Raw genomic sequence first — 19,431 nt, forward strand, 5'->3', positions numbered from 1 at the left:
CCTTTAAAGAGGTTTCTCTCACATCAGCAGTTACATGGGCAGAAACAAACTTTCTCCCCATTAAAGGATGTCGAGTGCCCCTGAATGACCTTAGATATTTTGTAGGTATGGCCACACCCCTTTAAGGCTGGGCTTTATATTAAGAAAGGCAATTTGCTTTGCTTTGTTTTGACCAGAAACTTAGTCCCCTTCTCTAGGGACAGACACCCAAGCTCTTCCAGCTCATAACTTTAAGCTTGTCCATTCCTCTGCCCCAAAGACCCACAATTATAAGAAACAGACCCACTCTCCCTACTCCTTCTCTTTTCACCCCTTTTCTCAAGCCCACCATAGGTTTTCCAAACCCTAAATCCAGACAGCAGTGTGATGCTGTTATTCTTTACACCAGTCATCTGTTGCTTTGGGCAACAGAATTTCCACTGGGAGGACGCCTGGCTGGCCCAGTCAGCGGAACATGCAAATCTTGACCTCGGAGTTGTGAGTTCGAGCCCCACACTGGGTGTGGAGATTACATTAAAAAAATAAAATAAAATCTTTAAAAAAAAAAAAGAATCTCCACTGCGAGTACCCACTGGGAAAGCTGGACAGTCATACCGCCCAAGAAAACCAAAGGCCATTGTTGATAGACAAAAGTGGGGAGAAAGGATACCACATCCGGTCTAAGACAGGGTACCTTACGCTTGAGGAATTGAAAGTAGCTTAAGTCAAGAGGAAGCCTCGATGCTGGGGAGCCTGAGCTAAGACTTCTATTTTTTTTTATATATGAAATTTATTGTCAAATTGGTTTCCATACAACACCCAGTGCTCATCCCAACAGGTGAAGACTTCTATCTATCTTTTAATGTGTATGTAAATGTTAATGAGCTCAGCACAGGATTCAGATTAAACTACAGGGTTTTAATAAAAACCCTCAATACTGACAATGAGAAATAAAAGTATTTTTTAAATATGAAACAAGAGGAGAAAAACTGCAATGTCATCACTGATTAAACGCTTACCCTTTATGCCTAATTACCTTGCAGAACCATTAATATGCAATCCTCAAACATGCACTGCTTGCACTTGCTGGGTTTTATTTTATTATCACACTAGATTGTTTGGAAATATTCAGTTCTCCTTGTTTGCAGCGCACGGGGATTGGTCACTTGTTCACAACCAAAGAGTCGAAAGGAACTGGACTGGGTCACGTTATCAGCATGACCCAGCAAAGGGCGTAAGTCACCAATGCCTCATTTTCAAACTCATGATTAGACTTATCCAAGAGCGTCAGGTAACTCCCTAACTACTGCCCTCTAACAGATATGTGATTATACACATTTATGTCTGATCACTTTATAATTTTCTTTTTTTTTTTTAATTTTTTTTTTTTCAACGTTTATTTATTTTTGGGACAGAGAGAGACAGAGCATGAATGGGGGAGGGGCAGAGAGAGAGGGAGACACAGAATCGGAAACAGGCTCCAGGCTCTGAGCCATCAGCCCAGAGCCTGACGCGGGGCTCGAACTCCCGGACCGCGAGATCGTGACCTGGCTGAAGTTGGACGCCTAACCAACTGCGCCACCCAGGCGCCCCCACTTTATAATTTTCAAAATTTTAAGGAAAATATCCCTAGCTTCCCTTATGGACATCTCTGACATAAAGTATATTAAGTACTTAATAGTAATTAACAAAGGCTTTTAATGACAATTTAATGACTGTTAAATTTCCATTAGCTACCGGCCTCCGAGCACATTAAACCCATTTAACACGTAATACCACCATCCTGACAAGGATTTTGCAAGATGGTTTCACTCTCTTCTGGTGGCAATTCACAGCCAGCTAATCTGGGTGAGATATTAAAAGTGGAGGCATGTACTGTGGGCCAGCCTGCCTGACAGGACACCATCTGATAATTAACTAGTTAATTTTCACTGTATTGATAAGGAAGAAAAGACACCAATTCAGCAGGAGACAATAAGAAAATGACTAGGAGACAGAAAACTGAGTTGTATTTCAGGAAATAGAGAGGTTAAGGCAAGAAAAAAAGGGGGGTAGATTAACTTAGATTCCTTTACAAGCAGAAAGCAGATGAGAAGTAAGAAAACCACCATCTGCCTCCTCCCAATCCCCTTCCCCTAAAATGCTTATTAAACATAAAACTATTTCAGGGCGCCTGGGTGGCTCAGTAGGTTAAGCATCTGAGTTCGGCTCAGGTCATGATCTCACAGTTCGTGAGTTCAAGTCCTGTGTCAGGCTCTGTGCTGACAGCTCAGAGCCTGGAGCCTGCTCCGGATTCTGTCTCCCTCTGCCCCTCCCCTGCTCGTGTTCTCTCTCAAAGAATAAATAAACATTTAAAAAAATGTCTTTTTAAAAAACTATTTCAACCTAACTTTCCCCATGTAGCTGCCCAGGGCAGAAACATCCGCCTGCAGAAGGAGGGGGGATGGGGGGCGTATCTCACTATGTTGTTCCTCTTGGGGAAACGGAATAAAAGCTTTTCACTCCTACATAAATCTCAAAAAAGTCTATCTCCTATGAGTTTCCAACCACTAAACGAGGCTGATTAACACTTAACATGCTATACTGCTCTTTGTTTACAATCTCCTTACAAATGTTTGTGTGAGAGCTGAAAGAGACAGGTTGGAAGCGTTCACTATTTGTGACTCTTTGAGATTCTAATAAGGTAAGGTGGGTGACCAAAGTCACACCGCAGGTCAAAGGCATATCTCAGTTCAACGGCCAAACCTCTAGGCAGTATGGCCCCGTGTTAGTAAGGAGAATACTCCAAAGCAACATTCTGACTAAGCGGCTTGGAATAATGACAATGAAAGATGGAAAACCCTATAGATCTAAGAGTCACAAATACCTAAAATTCATAGATAATATTTGTGAGCAGTAGGGAAAGGATTAATTGATTTTGGGTGAGTAACATATATAAATTTCAGTAAATGTAGATTATATATGGTATATTTTGAGTACAAAAAGTATTCTGAACCCCCTTTTCACCTAGGAAACATTCTACTTAAAGGAAACATGTGCTTAACCCACCCAAAATACAAAATATATTTTAAAAAAAGTATAATTCTATATCCATACTCGACTTCACCTGGATTGTAGATTATTGGTCTTCCATAATTAAAGGGTCTTTGCACTGAAAACAATGCTAAAAATTCCCTCCTACGTGCTTGTCACATTCTGGCCCTAAAAGTACAAAGTTCTGGAGAGGAGACTCTTTCTCCAGGAGAAGAGGAGATGACTGTTCTCATGTGTTGGACTGAGTGCCGTCTTTCCTTCACCAGACTAATCAGGGATTGAGCACTGAGCTGCAAATAAACCTGAGTGACCCTGGAGAGCTCCCCGGAAGTGAAGGTTGTTCCAATTAGAAGAACTGAAAAGGGTAGTCTGAAGCCCTAAAAAACAGAAATCTGAAATGAAGTAAAGTCCAGTCTCTCCATCAAGGGCTCTGAGGAAAGTGATTCCAGATGCACAGATCAGGCCTCACTTTATTCCCATTTATTTACCAAGTATTGACTTTGGACCACAATCTAGTTTTCCAAGTAGATTTTCTTATTGCAAGCACGTAGTGCTGGCTCTCATTAATAAGCTTTCTGATGTTTCTCAACTGACTTGCAATGGTTCTCAACCAGGGGTGATTTTGTCCCCAAGAAACACTGAGCAATGTCTGGAGAGATTTCTGGTTTTCACAACTGGAGGGGAGGGTGTTACCAGCATCTAGTAGATATGTAGCTAAATATCCTAGAATACACAGGATAGCCCCCTGCAACAAAGAATTACCCAGAGCAAAATGTCAGTGGTGTTGACCATGTACTTATGCTTCAATTATTAGACTATGTACCTATGTTTCAGTTTATTTCTAGATGCATGCGTTCATTACAGTCACTCACGCAACGTACAAGTTTTTCAATCCTAGATGATAAAACTTCGCATTACTTAACTCTTTTCCTCTGCTTTATTCCAGTAAATTCAAAACTTAAGTTTTCATACCTGTTTCTGAATTGCACATAATTTTTAAAACATAAAATGCTTTGATCCTATAACCTAATTCTCATTGTAATGATCAAGTAGAATCAATTACAAGAACATAACTTGGGAGGAGGGGAACCAGCACACAGGGAGACTGTTTCTCCAAGGATCTGAACACCAAGCAAATTATCTCAAGTAATCCTTAGGTTTGCAGAACAGGGTGGCCAGCCCCTGGGGTGCAAAGAGTTAACATAACCCCAAGCCTTTTCCTAATATCAACCTAACAATACCCATCTTTCTTCCAAGGAACTTGAGCAAAAAAGGCAATTTTACATATTTCCCTTCATAAGGACTTAACTCTTAGAGGCTGGAGGGAAAGGGGGCATTTTAAAGAATAACCTCCCTAACCTCTGAATTTGTGCATTTTAACTAGAATCAGTATTTTACTGAGAAAGAATCAAATGCCAAGTTCCTAAGAATTTTGTCCAGGTCACCAAATGACTCCTTTGCAAAATAAGTCTTAAAGTCTAAGTTGATTTTCTCGTAGACCTACCATTTTTTTGCATAGTTGCCATGAAAATTGACACTTTAGTATATACCAACTTTATTAGATTTTTTTAAATTTATATATATTTTTTTGTCATCTTTTTCTAAAGTATCCTTGCTCTTGGTCTCAGCAGATACCCTCTTGCCTTCCTATTTAGCAGGCGGAATACAGCGTAATTTTTACCAAAGATCCAGGACATGGAAATACATTTTCAGCAGTAGGTTCTTAATGCTTAAGGATATTTGTTTAAATGTGCCAGTGATTTATTTCAATTTTGCTGCATAGGAAATAGAAATTTGAGATAAAGAAGATGATAGAAGGCAATCTATAATAAGGAAAATGAAAAGAAAAACAAAATAAGCATTTTCCCTTTTTAACCAAACTATTAAGGATGTTCCTAAAAATGTTTTGTGGGGTATTAACAGATGTTATACATAAAAGGGTGCCAAGATCAAGTAAGTCTGGGAAACAGCTCCTATCCCCCTATCCCCACCCATGGAGAAATCCTGCCATATATTGGCAGATGAAGATTCCAAAATGTCGCTCAAAGTTTTCCCATATTTTCCAAACTTACAAGGACCACAGAACACTTTGTAGCATAATCTCTATTAAGCTATCTTGCTCCATTTTGTTACCATCTTATTCGAGCTCATTTTAGCCGCTGATCCAAAATCCACAAGCTTGATGTGTCCTACTCGGTCAATGAGTATGTTCTCAGGCTTGACGTCTCTAAGAAAATCAGGGCCACAAATTAGTATTGTCTTCTCCATGCCAATCAGCAAGCAACTATTAACCTAGGATATCAATTCAGCCAAGAATCTCAAGGTCTATGTCCTGCTATACATACCTCCTGATTGATAGATATAAATAATAAGCAAAACATTCTGCAAAACAAATTTAAGTAAGAAAAAGAAGGAGAAGAAGGAAAAGGAGGAGGAGGAGGAGGAAAAGGAAGAGGAGGAGAAAGGGAAGGAGATGGAAATAGAAAAAAGCAGGAGGGAGAGAGGAAGGGAGGAGAAAGGAACAAATCTAAGTTATTAGATGGATTATTTCTCCTAGAGACACACATTTTACATTATGAAAGCGACAAGGGGATTTGCCTAAGGTCATGTAGCTAAGTCAATGGAAAAACCTGAGATTCTATTCGAGGTCTCATGACTCCTGGCCTAACTGTGGTTCCATTCCCACAACATTCTCAGAGGTACATAAAACGTCACATGAGCAAGGATGCAAAAAAACATTTTTCAACAGAGGGTGGAACACCTGTGTGAATTACTAACTAATTCTATAAGGTCAGAAGTACAACTCCATGGGCTTCTGCCCCTACATGGTATGCCAGTTCCTTCTGCAAATCAAATTCAGTTCTTCTACCATGTAACCTGAAGAACCCACGCAAGAGTTCTCAGTCTTATCAGCTACATTAACAGATCTTATTAGCAAACTTGAGAACGTTATAATTATAGATCTATTTCACTGCTGAATGAGTAAGCTGAAAGGTCTGCCATTTTGGAAAATATACCTTCAGCCATTTACAGTTAGGACTGGTTAAAATTTGGGGGTGTCTGGGTGGCTCAGTCAGTCGAGCATCTGGCTCTCAGTTTTGGCTCAGGTCATGATCTCATGGGTTCACGAGTTCAAGCCCCGCATCGGGCTCCACACTGACAGTGCGCAGCCTGCTTGGGATTCTCTCTCTCTCTCCCTCTCTTTCTGCCCCTTCCTACACACTCTCTCTCTCACTGTCTACCCCAGAATGAATGAATAAGTAAATAAATAAATAAATAAACTTAAAAAAAAAAAAAAAGACTTGTTAAAATTTGGAGGGAGCCTTATTTTGATGCTGAAATCGCTCATCCATTCATTCATTCTACTGTGGGACTTGTTAGGTGATACAGATAAATTCTCAGTATACTACCTGAGTCTCACTTACCGATGCACATATCCCATCTGATGAATGCTGTGAACAGCCAAAATCAATTCGGCTAGGTAAAACTGAATCGTATTTTCATCTAATTGGTCCTCGTATCTGTTCAAAAGTGACAGCAAGTCCCCTCCAGGCTGATATTCCATGACCTGTATAGAATACCAAAGTTATTAATTCTTCATACACCCCAAAAGGGAATGTCTCAATTAGAGCCTCAAATGCTGCCTGACGTGTTATAATTACAACATCTCCACAAAGCAACCAAGATGTGAGAGACATATTGTAAGTCACGTGGGATGAGATCCCTGCCCTAAGGAAATTACATCCAATACCCAAGAGAATCACTATAATGAAAGACTAGTCCCAGACACCACGCACAGTGTTTGCAAGGTAAGCTTGAAGAGCTGAATTAAATCCACCCACTCACCTACCCACCCACCCAAGTTGACACCCCAGACATCCCCTAGGATTCAGTACACAGTGTAGATGGAAATTGCTGGAGGGCAACAAACCCTCTGGCATCCCTTCTGTATTTCTCTCGGCACCCAGCAGAACACAGGAAGGGTGCACCAAATGTGATACAACCTCTTCCTGCAACAGTCATCTGACCACGTCTGTTACAAATTTAAATGTGAAATATATACTCTTTGACCTAATAATTCCACTTCTGACCACTTATCTTACAGGAACTTATAGTAGTTTGTAGATCAAGAAGACACACAGATTCACTGCAGCATTGCTTGTGACACAGGAGAGAGAAAAAGCCTGGAAATCACCCAAACATCCGTCATTAAGAAATTCCTGAAATATGACATATCTAAACCATGGGAGAAGATGTAGATATGAAAAATGAACAGACTTCCTTTATTCATACTGCCGTGGAAAGCTGCCCATGATAATATAAAGTGACATACAGGATAAAGTACAACCTCTTTTTTCTGATAAAAAAATTATTACATTTGTTAACATATACATTATGTTTGAGGCCGGTTTGCCTGGGTGGCTACAAACTGCAGCCTGGTGACTTAAGCTCTCAGCCTTTCAGTTTCATCCACTGTAAACTGAGGATAAGACTAATTCCCTCGCAACACCCTGCCTGGCACCAACAAGGTCTTCAACTGCCAGTCAGGAGTCTTCCTTTCGCGACCTTCGCTGCATAATCCTTTCCTGGCTGGGAGAAGCCGGGACACATTTCGACCACTCTTACTCAGCTCTCTCTCGTCCTTTGCTCTGATTTCCCATTTTGTGAGCCACACTATAAATGTCTTTTGTTTTAAGTTGTCTCAAATCCTTTCTGGAAAGAGGCAAGATCCAGATAAACATCTTAAAAAAAAAAAAAAATACTAAATCTCTCCAACTACTGCATTCCAGAAGCCAATTTTGGGATGTGAATTCTCTCCCTCCTCCTCCAAACTCCTGTTTGCTTTTGGTCCAGAATTAGAAGAAAGCTCTAGTCGAGTGAGACATGGAGCATCTGTACATTCCGCAGAGGCCCCAGGCTGGTCCAGTAAAGATTCTGCCCAGCACCGAGTCAACCCTACCCCAGAGACCCCTGGAGGAGCCAGTGACCTGCATGTCCTCCCCAAGGGCTCTGGGTCACCTGGGAGTCTCCCCCACTCACGTGGCATCTTGCATGGAGCACAGAGTCAACCAGATACTGGACAATTTGAAGAGTAAGGTTCCATCTGCACTGTAATTATTGGGGAAAAAATGATTTATGAACTAGCAAGAAGGGTGAAGTGTAGAAGGAGGGGCGGCTAAAATGCAGCCTTTATTGCCCCAAAGTTCACGGCAGACTGAAAGCTACCAGTCCCAGTCCCAGAAGAACCCACAGGAGCCACCTGGCTGCCTAAAGCTCGCCCACTCATCCCAACCTGGTTCTCCACAGGCCCTAGTTATGTCGGTGAATGTTAATTTTTATATCTGTTTTAAACATATATTGCCATTAAAAAGGCCTTAAATGCCCTCTCCCCTCCCCCAAAAAATCACCAGTAACAACACAAGTACTCATGCTTTTAGAACGGAAACATCTTAAAATTGGAACAATGCATATTTATGACGATACATCGCAGTTAAAAACTTTCTAACCTGGCTCTATTAAAGATGTGAAAAATAGGGGCGCCTCGGTGGTTCAATCGGTTGAGTGTCCAACTTCGGCTCAGGTCATGATCTTGCAGTTTGTGAGTTCGAGCCCCGTGTCAGGCTCTGTGCTGACAGCTCAGAGCCTGGAGCCTGCTTTGGATTCTGCGTCTCCCTCTCTTTGCCCCTCCCCTACTCATGCTCGCTCTCTCTCTCTCTCTCTCTCTCTCTCAAAAATAAACATTTTAAAAAACTTTTTATAAAAAAAAAAAAGATGTTAAAAATAGAATGGCTGTAAGTTTAAGGATGACAAAGTCAAACATATAGCACCCACTGGCAACTTTTAGGAGCTCACAAACTGACCGCTCTGTAATACTTCACAACTTCACAACTATTCCTGAAGACTCTATTTTGTAATGACCAGTAAAATAGTTCAGAAAATAAGAACCATCTCTTAAAAGGCAAAAAGATATGTATTCTGTGTGCTTATTCAGAAGATCCAATTTCCTGAACTGAAAATCCCCACCAAAACTAAGATCAGTCTTTTCTGAGTCAAACAACTTTTCATTTCTTCAAAACCAGGGTTGATTGGGAAGACAAGTGACAAAAATTACAACAGCTGCGAGGCAGCATGTTCCACAACATGGGACAAAATAGACACGAAATGACAAACCCCTAAATAGACTGGGTCCTTATCAAAGAACTAATCAGGCTTGAGCCACCAACACGATCCCACATTACCACCCTAAAAATTCAAGTGCCCACCATTAGAGAACTTAATTTGGACATTTACTGAGTAAATCTGTTATCCCTATCCCAAAGCTATCCTGCTGGGGTACAGTCGCTCATTCTGGCAAAATGGGGAACAGGGCTTGTGTGTGGTCAACTCAAGCTTAACCAATCATCTTGCTGTTAAGCTTAGACATAAAGAACAGGACTTGGGCACTTTCAGAAAACACCTCTGGACTTTTAAAAATGGTACCAAAGCCAGAGGCTCCAAAAGCATCATCAAAAGTCAAAAATTAAGGGGCGCCTGGGTGGCTCAGTTGGTTAAACATCCAACTCCTGATTCCAGCTCAGGTCACTATCTCATAGTTTGTGAGATCGAATCCCATGTCAGGCTCTGTGCTGATGGTGTGGAGCCTGCCTGGGATTCTCTCTCCCTCTCTCTCTGCCCCTCCCCAGCTTGCTCACGCTCTCTCTGTCAAAAAATAAACAAAAAATTTTTTTAAAACAAAGTCACAAATGAAGAGCCTTTAAATCTCCTTACCAGATGGCTTGCTATGAACTAAACACCAGGGTCAGAAGAACACGATAAACCATTTAAGGCCAAAGTTACCACCCAGGCTGTCCCAGACAACCCATTCACAGCACCTGCTTTTGTCCAAAAGTGTGACTCCGTCCAGGACTTTGACTACTCAGAGATGCCTGGTGAGGCACTGATACCCCCAAAATGTGGCTTGTTAAACCTGCCTGTCCATCAGAATCACCCAGGGAGGTGCTTTTGAAAAACAGAAAAAAAACACATTCATCAAAAAAAAAAAATTTTTTTTGAGTGCCTGCTGTGTGTCAGGCACTATTCTAGATATAAGGAAAACAGCAGAGACTAAAACAGACAAAAGTCCTTTGCCTTCAGGGAGCTGGAATCCTAGAGGAATGAAAAATAGCGGACATTAAGCAGTATGAAAGGGTAAAGTAGGTTTCGTTCTCACCCCAACCGGTTATTCAGGGAGCTTGTTAAAACTCCCAGTGACCGTGGGTGAGGTCCAGAAACCTGCATTTTTAAGGAGCCACCGGGGTGGCTGACGCAGCCAGCCCAGCACTGTACTGAGACCCAATGCTGAGGAAGTTGTGGAGACAACGTGGCTCCCTGCTTCAAGCGGATGAAAAGTTTCTACAAGCAAGAGGTGCCCTTGATACAGCCAACACTCCTGCTGCTTGACGTTTTCTTCAATGACTACCTACAGCCTTTCTGACCATCACGACGAGATCACCAGCAACAAAGAGCCGGAAGGTAACCAGTCCGTCAGCACAGAGGCAATAATCCTCCACGGATGGATGAGACATGTGCCTGCCCGCAACGACCAGCTGCAGGTCACCCAAATGGCACTCACCAAGGCATGGTAATCAAAGGCTGGGGCGACGGGAGGAGGAAAAGGGCCCCATAGGGAAACAGCCCTAAACAATGCGGCAGCCCTGCAGATGGCAGAGAAAGCACAGCAGCTGACAAACAAGCCTGGCTTGGAGCTATCACAGACTTGCTCTTTTAAAGCAAAGACATTCAGGCCAACAGAGACAAACCCTTCTAATGGCAGCAGCTGCAGATACTAATTAAAGGGCAAATCTTACATGTGTTCGGTTTGGAAGGAGTAGAGGCCTCTCTGTTGGTGTTTGCAGCTACACCCCAAGTACAGGGATAGCAAGGGAGAGCAATGCCCATCAGTTGTGTGGCATTTGAAACAAAGGACAAGAGTGTGTGTGTGTGTGTGTGTGTGTGTGTGTGTGCGCACGTGCACATGAATGCACATACATGCACACGTGCATGCGCTCATATCCATATGTGGGGAAGGGTTGAGTATTGAATAGTCCTTGTACCCTATTCCAATTTGCACAGGGTGTCATTAGAAGCATGCTGTGCTGGCCACCCTTTCAGCAACGTGCCCTTGAAATGCTTGCACTACAATCAGCCTGCCTGAAAGTGCCACGGAAATGTAACAATGGTGTTGGCATCGTTATCTGCCCTGTGGACTGTCCCTGATCTTTGGCATCTGGGAGGAAGGAAGGGCTTCTCAAAGCAGAGTGGTCCCTGGCAGGGACTCTAAATTATTCTTCATGAAAGGCAAGGTCACCAAGAGAAAAAGAGAGAAGACCCTTTTTTTTTTTTTTTTTTTTTTCCAGAAAATAGGAATCCCAGCCTGATTCATCCATCTATTCAGAAAAATCCTCATTGAGCACTGAATCATCCAGAGTCTTAGCAAGAAACAGACTGCACACTCAAACTAGGTAACTGAGGACATGAATTAATGAAGCACCCTGCACTGGTGAAGAACCCTGGGGCTAGTTAAGAGCTGGGGAGTAGGTACCACTTGTCAACCTGAAAGAGCAAAGAGCAAGGGACAGGATCTGAGAAACTTCACCATTGTTGAAGGAGCAAAAGGAGGAAGAAGTGGCCAGAAATTAACTGTAACTATAGCCGTAGGACCATGGTTCTCCAAGTGGGGCCCCCAGACTAGCAGCAGCCTCACCTGGCACCTGGTTGCAAATTCTTGGGCCCCATCTTCGATCTACTAAGCCAGAAACTGGGACTATGGGACAAGGCAAACTGGGACAATGGAACAAAATTGTGACGACTAAGACTTCAAATGCATTCACTTGAAATATGCCTCGAAAGACCAGGACATGAAACAACTATTTTGAAGGCACAAAGAACCCCTCCAAGGCAATAACGTACTCAGCAACTGAACTGGGGTCAATAAAAGGTATTAATATCTCATTTCACCAATGAGAACATTGAAGCCGAAAAGGCCAATGACTCCAGAGAGACCAACCAAGGAAGAGTAATAAAACAAGAACCTATATTCTAAGTAACAGCTTCCTTCCAACGGGCAGCCAGCTTCCAAACCCAGGCTTCTGAAACAGCAACATGAGAACATGCTGGTGAGTTTTGAGACATGCCTGAAAACTGGATAATCTTTTCTGAGAGATCAAAACAGCACATGTCTCACTGTCAAAACTATCATAAGCTGCCACATTTTACGAAAATAAACAATGAAGTTGTATTTGTTAACTCTCTCCAGACTCCCAGTGTCAGCAGAGGCTAGAGCCCAACACCCACAGGCCACAGGGGTCACTGTCTAAAAACAGCCAACCTCCAAACTGTCCCTACAAAGGAAGGAAATACCACCTGTGCAATTGCTTCGGTGCAAAGCGAGACAATGTAAAGAACTAATGCCAAGCAGGACTTCAGAACCGGGGACGGAACAGAAGTGCTTTGGGATGTGACAGTGTAACATAATGGGTAAAAGTATGGGAGGTGGATCTAGGGCGCCCGGCTTCAAAACCCAGATCTCTTATTGCCTACAAAAGTAGGTGTTTTAACCTCTGTGGCAGACTACAACTGGTCCCCCAAATCCATTCTTCCCGAAGCTGGAGAATGGCCATGCCACTAGACGGTATAGATGTAAGGTCGTATGATCAAGTTCTAGTCAATAAAACAGGAAAGGAAATGATGTGCCCCACTTCCATATCTTTCTAAGTAAAAGGAATTTGCTTGTTCTGTCCTCTACTCCTTTCTCCTACCAGCCAGGTGAAATGAGAATATGAAATACCCGACTTCAACCACATCAAAGAGGACAACATCCTAAGGGATGAGGAGCCACAAGATGGAAGGAACCTGGGTCCCTGGATTATCACATACAACAGAGCTGCTCCGTCAGTTCGGACTGTATTTTGGTATCTTTTTGTTACAGTAGCTTAGTCTATACCTTAACTAATACATCCTATGTGCAACTGGGGGAGAAAAAATTGGAATGAACAGAGGGAAGTCAATGTGAGGCCACTGTAAGGAAAGAAGATTCATGGATCGGTTGTGACTCAGAGCAAGGGCAGCCTGAAGACACATGGCATGAAAAACATCAATACAAAGCCAGCAAGCTTTAAGAATCTCACAAAGGGCTTAGATGCAACAATACTACAAGTGGTGAGTTGCGAAACAATGGTTTCTTTGTAAAGACCAGCTCCTTCCTGGAAGGACACTGGTGAAGGCATCTGTTATACAGAATTGAACAGATTTCATCATGAACCAGATCAACAAAGCGCTGTTTCCATGGGCTGCCTGCCAGAACACAGAACTAGCCTTGTTATATAGAACCAGACATTAATACAATGGACTTCATTGAAATTTTCTATACGCCAGAAAATGGCAAGCCACATTCATTGGTATGTAACGACAAATAAATTTTTAACCATCAAATTTCAAAAGGATCCAAGTTCAATTTCCCTGCACTGCACTCCAAATTTTGAAAATCCCACTGGATCTAACTTGAATTACATACTTTAGAGAATAAAACTCCTACTACTAATGTGTGATTTCCATAACACAGTAAGTAAATCTGTATGTAAATCAATTTCTATGAAATTAATCAGACATTCGTTGAATAAACGCATCTTAAGCATTTACTTGGGGAAGCACCACAGGAAGCAAGGGAAACAGAATCCCTCCATTAGTGGAGAGAGGTGTAGCCTGGTAGGGTAGCCCAACACCCACTCATGAAGAGGACACACAGGGTGTTATGAGTATGCAGCCAGAAGGGCAACCCTCCCGGAAGAAGAGAGGCCAGGATGAGTTTCTGGAAGAAGTGATACCTGGCCCAAGTCCAGAAGGAGAAATAGGAGTTAGCCTGGGAAACAGGGAAAGAGGGAACAGCGTGGAGAAAGGTCAGAGGCCAGATCAAAGAACCAAAGGAAGGTCAGAATGAATGTAAAGTAAAAACAAAGAAATGGTAAGCAACAAGCCTAGAGGTATATATGAAAAAGGCCTTGGAAACCACATGGAAGAGTCTGGACTTTATCCAGAGGGCAGCAGGGAGTCTTAAAGGGTTTTAACAGTGGGATGACTTGGCTGCAGTGTGTAGAAGACCTGGGGGAAGGGCAAGACAGATGGCAGGGAGAACACTTAGGAGGTTACTGCAGTAATGCAGGCAAAAAAAAGATGGCAGCCGGAACTCACCCAGTCGAAGCAAGAATGGAGAGAAGAGACAGCTTTGAGAAATATATAGGTCACCGATTCCTACTTGTTTTATTCACTGATTTCTAAATGTATCTTCAATTAAACTGCATTTGCATTACAAGTGAACGTTCAACTGCCAGGGAGCTTAGGATAATTTATGTTTCCCCAAACTTCAAAGGTTTGGTGATCCATAAGTGGTCAATAGATACAATGGAATTTTGGTACTTCACGATACCAATATAGATCTATGGTCCCCTTATCTTGTGGCAGAATGTATTTCCAGATGCAGAAATGCTCAGATTTTAGAAAAGTAAAATGATGCATATACTTTATGTTATGTAACACCCTAGGGTATGGCTTGAGATATCACCCTGTAATCAAATGCAATCAAAATCACAATTTTTTGGCAAAATTACAAATAGTCATACTAAAGGGAATGAAGAAGAGATTCAGGTCAGGTTTTGCTGCCAAATAAGTAACTAAGGAACTTGAGGTTATTCAGAGCTCTGGGCATTTCAGAATTGCAGATAAAGAATGGGGGATCTATAATCATATCTTAGTTCCAATGCTGAGTTTGGATATTTATAAGAAAACTGTACCCTTAGCAAGCATTTTACTCCAAATTACCAACATACTTGAGAAGAGAATGCAGACAGGGAAATAATTACAAGATCCCATCAGCAATACCCAACTGAGCTATGAAAGAAGGGTGTAAAAATGTCATTGCAGCCAGGTATCAATGTGCTGAGGCAACTAGAACTCCAGGAGACAGCTGTTTTGAGATCATTCCCCTCTTGTAAGATGGCGGCTAGAAAACCTGGAAAGACGGTCATTAAGCTAGGAATGCTAATGCCAGGGGCAACATCCAGATGGAAGCCCCACAGACAAAAGGCCCAAAAAAAGGAAGCCCCCTGCCACTGGGAGGTCTCTTAGCAGAGGAGAGGCTGATATTCCCAGACCATAAGGCATTCCAGTTAGGCTATGCCCAAGAGGAAGTCCACAGCAGTTAATTACACCATTAAAAAGAAAAAGGGAAGGTCTACCACTAGGACAAAGTCAATTGGTAGGGATAAAAATGGTGGCACCAAAGAGGTTAAAATTTTTGAAATGACCAGGTATTACCCTCTTGAAGATGCACTTTGAAAAGTGTTGAGCCATGAAAACAAAAATAGAAACAAAACTACTAGTCAACACAAAGGAAACTACGAGCTGGTATCACTCCCAGGGCCCCTCTGGTCATCCTCATTGGCCACCCGAATACAAGCAATGTCAACCACCAGTTGTCATCACTGTTACATAGAACACTTAGAATTTGTCATCACCTCTACCATGTGGTTAGTGCAAGGCCAATCTAATGCATTTGTATATAAACATTCTTGCTCAGAAGGCTAGGTGGGGCTGGGGAGGAGGTGGGGGGGGATACTTCTTTACCAGCAATAGGTTCTCAACTAATAGGAAACCAAATAAAGTGCTTATTACAGGTCAGAAATAAAGGCAACAAAGTCCCCCAAAACTATCCAGTGGAAGTTTAAGATAAATTGGAATCCAACCCTCTCTTACCCTTTCCTCTTACATGAGCCTCTATAAGAGTTTCTCTCCATTCAAGGTAATAGTATGATAGTCTTGTTTTAAGGGCTTAATCAGGAACAAAAATTGTTTCCGGGATAAATTTTTTTACTTTAGGAATCTAAACCCCCAAGAACCTAAACAAGGCTCCAGAATTAATTTTAGTATTGTGAAAGTTATGCTACACGTACATCAGAAATACTATGGCATTGTTCAAAAGAACAAGGCAGATCTGTATGTACTGACATGGAAAAATGTCCGGGGTAAATTGCCGAAAGGCAAAAAGCAAGCTGAAGAAAAGAGTAGAAAGTAATATACAAGTTTCATAAAACAAACTATATACATGTGTTATAAATACAGACATGGAAATATTTTTTCCATGAGGGTCAGGAAGAATATACATAACCAATAATAGGTTCCCCTAGGGAAAGGGATTAGAAAGAAAGGTAGAGAACTTTCCCTATTTCATACAGTTCTGCAGTGTTTGCATCTTCTTAAAATAACTGTGCATTATCTCAATTTTTAAAAATTAAAAAATTTAAATGATGTTCACTAGACTTAGTGGTTGATCATTTCGCAGTATATACAAATACTGAATCATTACACTGTACACCTGAAGCTAATGTAATGTTGTATGTCAATTATGTCTCAAAAAAAAAAAAAAATTAAAGCAAGAGTCTATTAAAGGTAGTATCAGACTATTTCCAAATAAATGATTTCTCATTATTGCCCTTTAAGCCACAGCTACAATACTCAACAACAAATGGGGCTGTTTCAAAATGGGATAGCCCTTCATCTTTAGGACAAGGAGAACAGGGAGACACCTTAAAGTCAGGACAGCAACTCAACAGACCATATGGACAAGAAACACATCCAATTCTATGTCTATGATATCTGAGTATCAGCATTGGACTAATTCCAGAGAGATGGATGAAAAGACTCACCAGATAAAGGTTATTTTTGTCCTGAAAGGCGTACTGTAACTGGGGAATCCAAGGGCTTGTGCTCTGAGATAATATGTTCCGTTCTTCCTCAAAAAATGAAACCTAGGGGGAAAAGAAACCCTTTAGACAATTATAATATAAAGAACAAAGTGTTGGGGGAGGGGTGAATGTCCCAACCTCTCTCTTTAAGCCTAAACTGATGTCTCTAGTTTAAGAAAAGAAAAACCATCCCTTAGCCCAGCACTCCACAAATTTCATTCATTCGTCTACTTTGCTCATGATTTTTGCCAGATCTGTGTATTATCTGTCCAATTATTTACTTTTGTCCTTAAAGCAACTCACTTCTTTTGAATCTAAATATCTCCCTCTTTTTCTTCTTCACCTTCTCTCCCTGAATAATTCAGTCCTAAATCCATTAGGTGGAACAGAACAAGGTAAGCATCCATAACAGGTAGTAGGGAGAGTGGGACACAGTGGCCCAGAACACGGTGCCAGGCCCAAGCAGGGTGAGGAGGGCGGCAACTATGTGTGGGGGCGGGGGGGGGGGGGCGGGAGGGAGGCAGTCCAATATCAGGTATCAAAGGCCCAAATAGGGTGAGGAAGGCATCCACATGCAGCGATAGCCTGGAATGGGGCATCTAAGCCTACCAATGAGAAGAGTGGCAGCAAAGACAGTAGGCTGGATACACACAGATGCATAAAATAAGCTAAAATATTATGGGTGATATCAGAGAAGGGAGCTACAAACACAGAAAGGGTGAACACTAGAATACACTCAGGGAAGCTGGACTGGACCTGGACATATTGGTATGAACACATGGTTTTTCAATATACAGAGATGGAGAAATAGAGAAATAAATGTGTGTGTGTGTGCGCGTGCGCGCACGCAAGTAGCTATATTAAATACCTGAATTTCTATTCTCTAGCTCTGCTCACTGAAAGGGATCTGGAAGCAGTGACACTCCAACAGCAATAAGGACACCTAGTACCCGGATCTTGGTTTCTAAATACCATTTTACACTAAAAGGAACAGGCACCCTTTGAGAAAGGTCTGATTGCAAGGGTGGGGCAGGCAAGGTAAAAGCACAAGAGCTTTAACATCTTGCACCAGAAAGCAAAACAGTAACTCAAAGATGGGGATGCGTCAAAAGACACAGAAATCAACCTGAAGAGATTCTCATGGCCCAGCTTAGAGGATGATTTGAGTATAAAAATACATAATGACAGGAATGGCTTCTAATTCATTGACTTAAACAGGAACATGCAAGTCCATACAGCTATAAATTAAGAACCTGAAAGTTTTATGAGGATCGGGTATTTCCACAGTCTGAAAGCACCTCCCTACAGAATACTCCTGTAATGACGAAGAAGAAAGGGGTGACCCTACAGTGGAGAAGCACGGCCAATACCTAAGTGAACATCGACATGAATGTGACAAACTGAAATGGGGTCACCCAGTGGGACTCGATGAGAAGAATAGAGCATCTTGTCTGTGATATTCTTGCCAAAGATCTATAACCTGAATGAACCTGAGCAACATTAAACATATCTGTATGTTTACAAAATAACTGGCCTGTAATCTTCAGAATGGCCAAGGTCATGAGAGTCCAGGGAAAACTGAGAAGCTGGTCCAGACTGAAAAAGACTAAAAAGACAGGACAACTAAATGTTATGTGTGATCCTGAGCTTGACCCTTTTGCTCTAAAAGACCATGAAACAGTTGGTGGACCATGAACGGGGTCTTAGGATTAGATGGCAGTAATGTAGCATTGTGTCTTTTCCAATAGTGATGGCTGTATTGTGGTTCACAGGAGAGCGTCCTTCTTGTAGGAAATGCACACTGAAGTATTTGGAGGTAACGGGGCACCACTGGCAACATGTTTTCAAATGGCTCAGGAAGAAAAAAGTTGTTCATAGTTTGTGATAGTTTTACATGTCAACTTAGCTAGGCTATAGCACCCAGCTAATCTTAAGCATTGCTGTGAAGATATTTTGTAGATATGGTTAACAAGTCAACATCTACAATCAGTTGACTTTAGTAAAGGAGATGATCCTTCCTGGGTGGGTCTCAGCCAATCATATGAAAGAACAAAAGTGAGGCTTCCTTGATAAAGAAGAAATTCTGCCTCAAGTTTGCATTATCAGTTCTTGTGCAAGAGTTTCCAGCTTATTGGCCTCCCCTACAGATTTCAGACTTTACAGTCCTTACAATTGATTAAGTCATCCATACACATGTATGTATGGATATTCAATGTGTATATGTATATATATTTAATGTGCATATTTTTATATATTATAGAATCCTGGCTGATACACTGTGCTTGCAACTTTTCTATAAATCTGTGACTATTTCAAAATAAAAATTATTTAACTTTAGGGGTACCTGGGTAGCTCAGTTAAGCATCCGACTCTTGGTTTTGGCACAGGACATGGTCTCATAGTTCATGAGATCAAGCCCTACATCGGGCTCTGTGCTGACAGAATGCAGCCTGTTTGATTCTCTCTCTCCCTCGCTCTCTGCCCCTCTCCCACTCTTGCTCTCTCAAAATAAATAAAACTTCAAATAAGTAGTAATAATTTAACTTTAAATATGCCTTCTTCCATTTATTTTAACATCTATAAAACTCCCAGGTTTTAACACGCTAGTTAATATTAGACTACTAAACACCTCAAAATAGTTTTG

The 19,431-nt window shown here is 41.7% G+C and overlaps 1 protein-coding gene across 12 annotated transcripts in view; it reads right to left on the reverse strand.

The window, feature by feature from the left end:
* CIT (citron rho-interacting serine/threonine kinase) overlaps positions 1-19,431 on the reverse strand; it is a 163,165-nt gene that overhangs the window by 127,260 nt on the left and 16,474 nt on the right. For all 12 annotated transcript variants that reach the window (XM_043557730.1, XM_043557742.1, XM_043557741.1 and 9 more), the window contains exons 5-7: positions 16,749-16,850; positions 6,438-6,580; positions 5,146-5,239 (exon numbers count right to left, since the gene is read on the reverse strand). In XM_043557730.1, coding sequence (XP_043413665.1) covers positions 5,146-5,239; positions 6,438-6,580; positions 16,749-16,850 — 339 coding nt within the window. The remainder of the gene's footprint in view (positions 1-5,145; positions 5,240-6,437; positions 6,581-16,748; positions 16,851-19,431) is intronic.

Source organism: Prionailurus bengalensis, chromosome D3 (genome assembly GCF_016509475.1).
Source record: "Prionailurus bengalensis isolate Pbe53 chromosome D3, Fcat_Pben_1.1_paternal_pri, whole genome shotgun sequence".
NCBI classification, from domain to species: domain Eukaryota; kingdom Metazoa; phylum Chordata; class Mammalia; order Carnivora; family Felidae; genus Prionailurus; species Prionailurus bengalensis.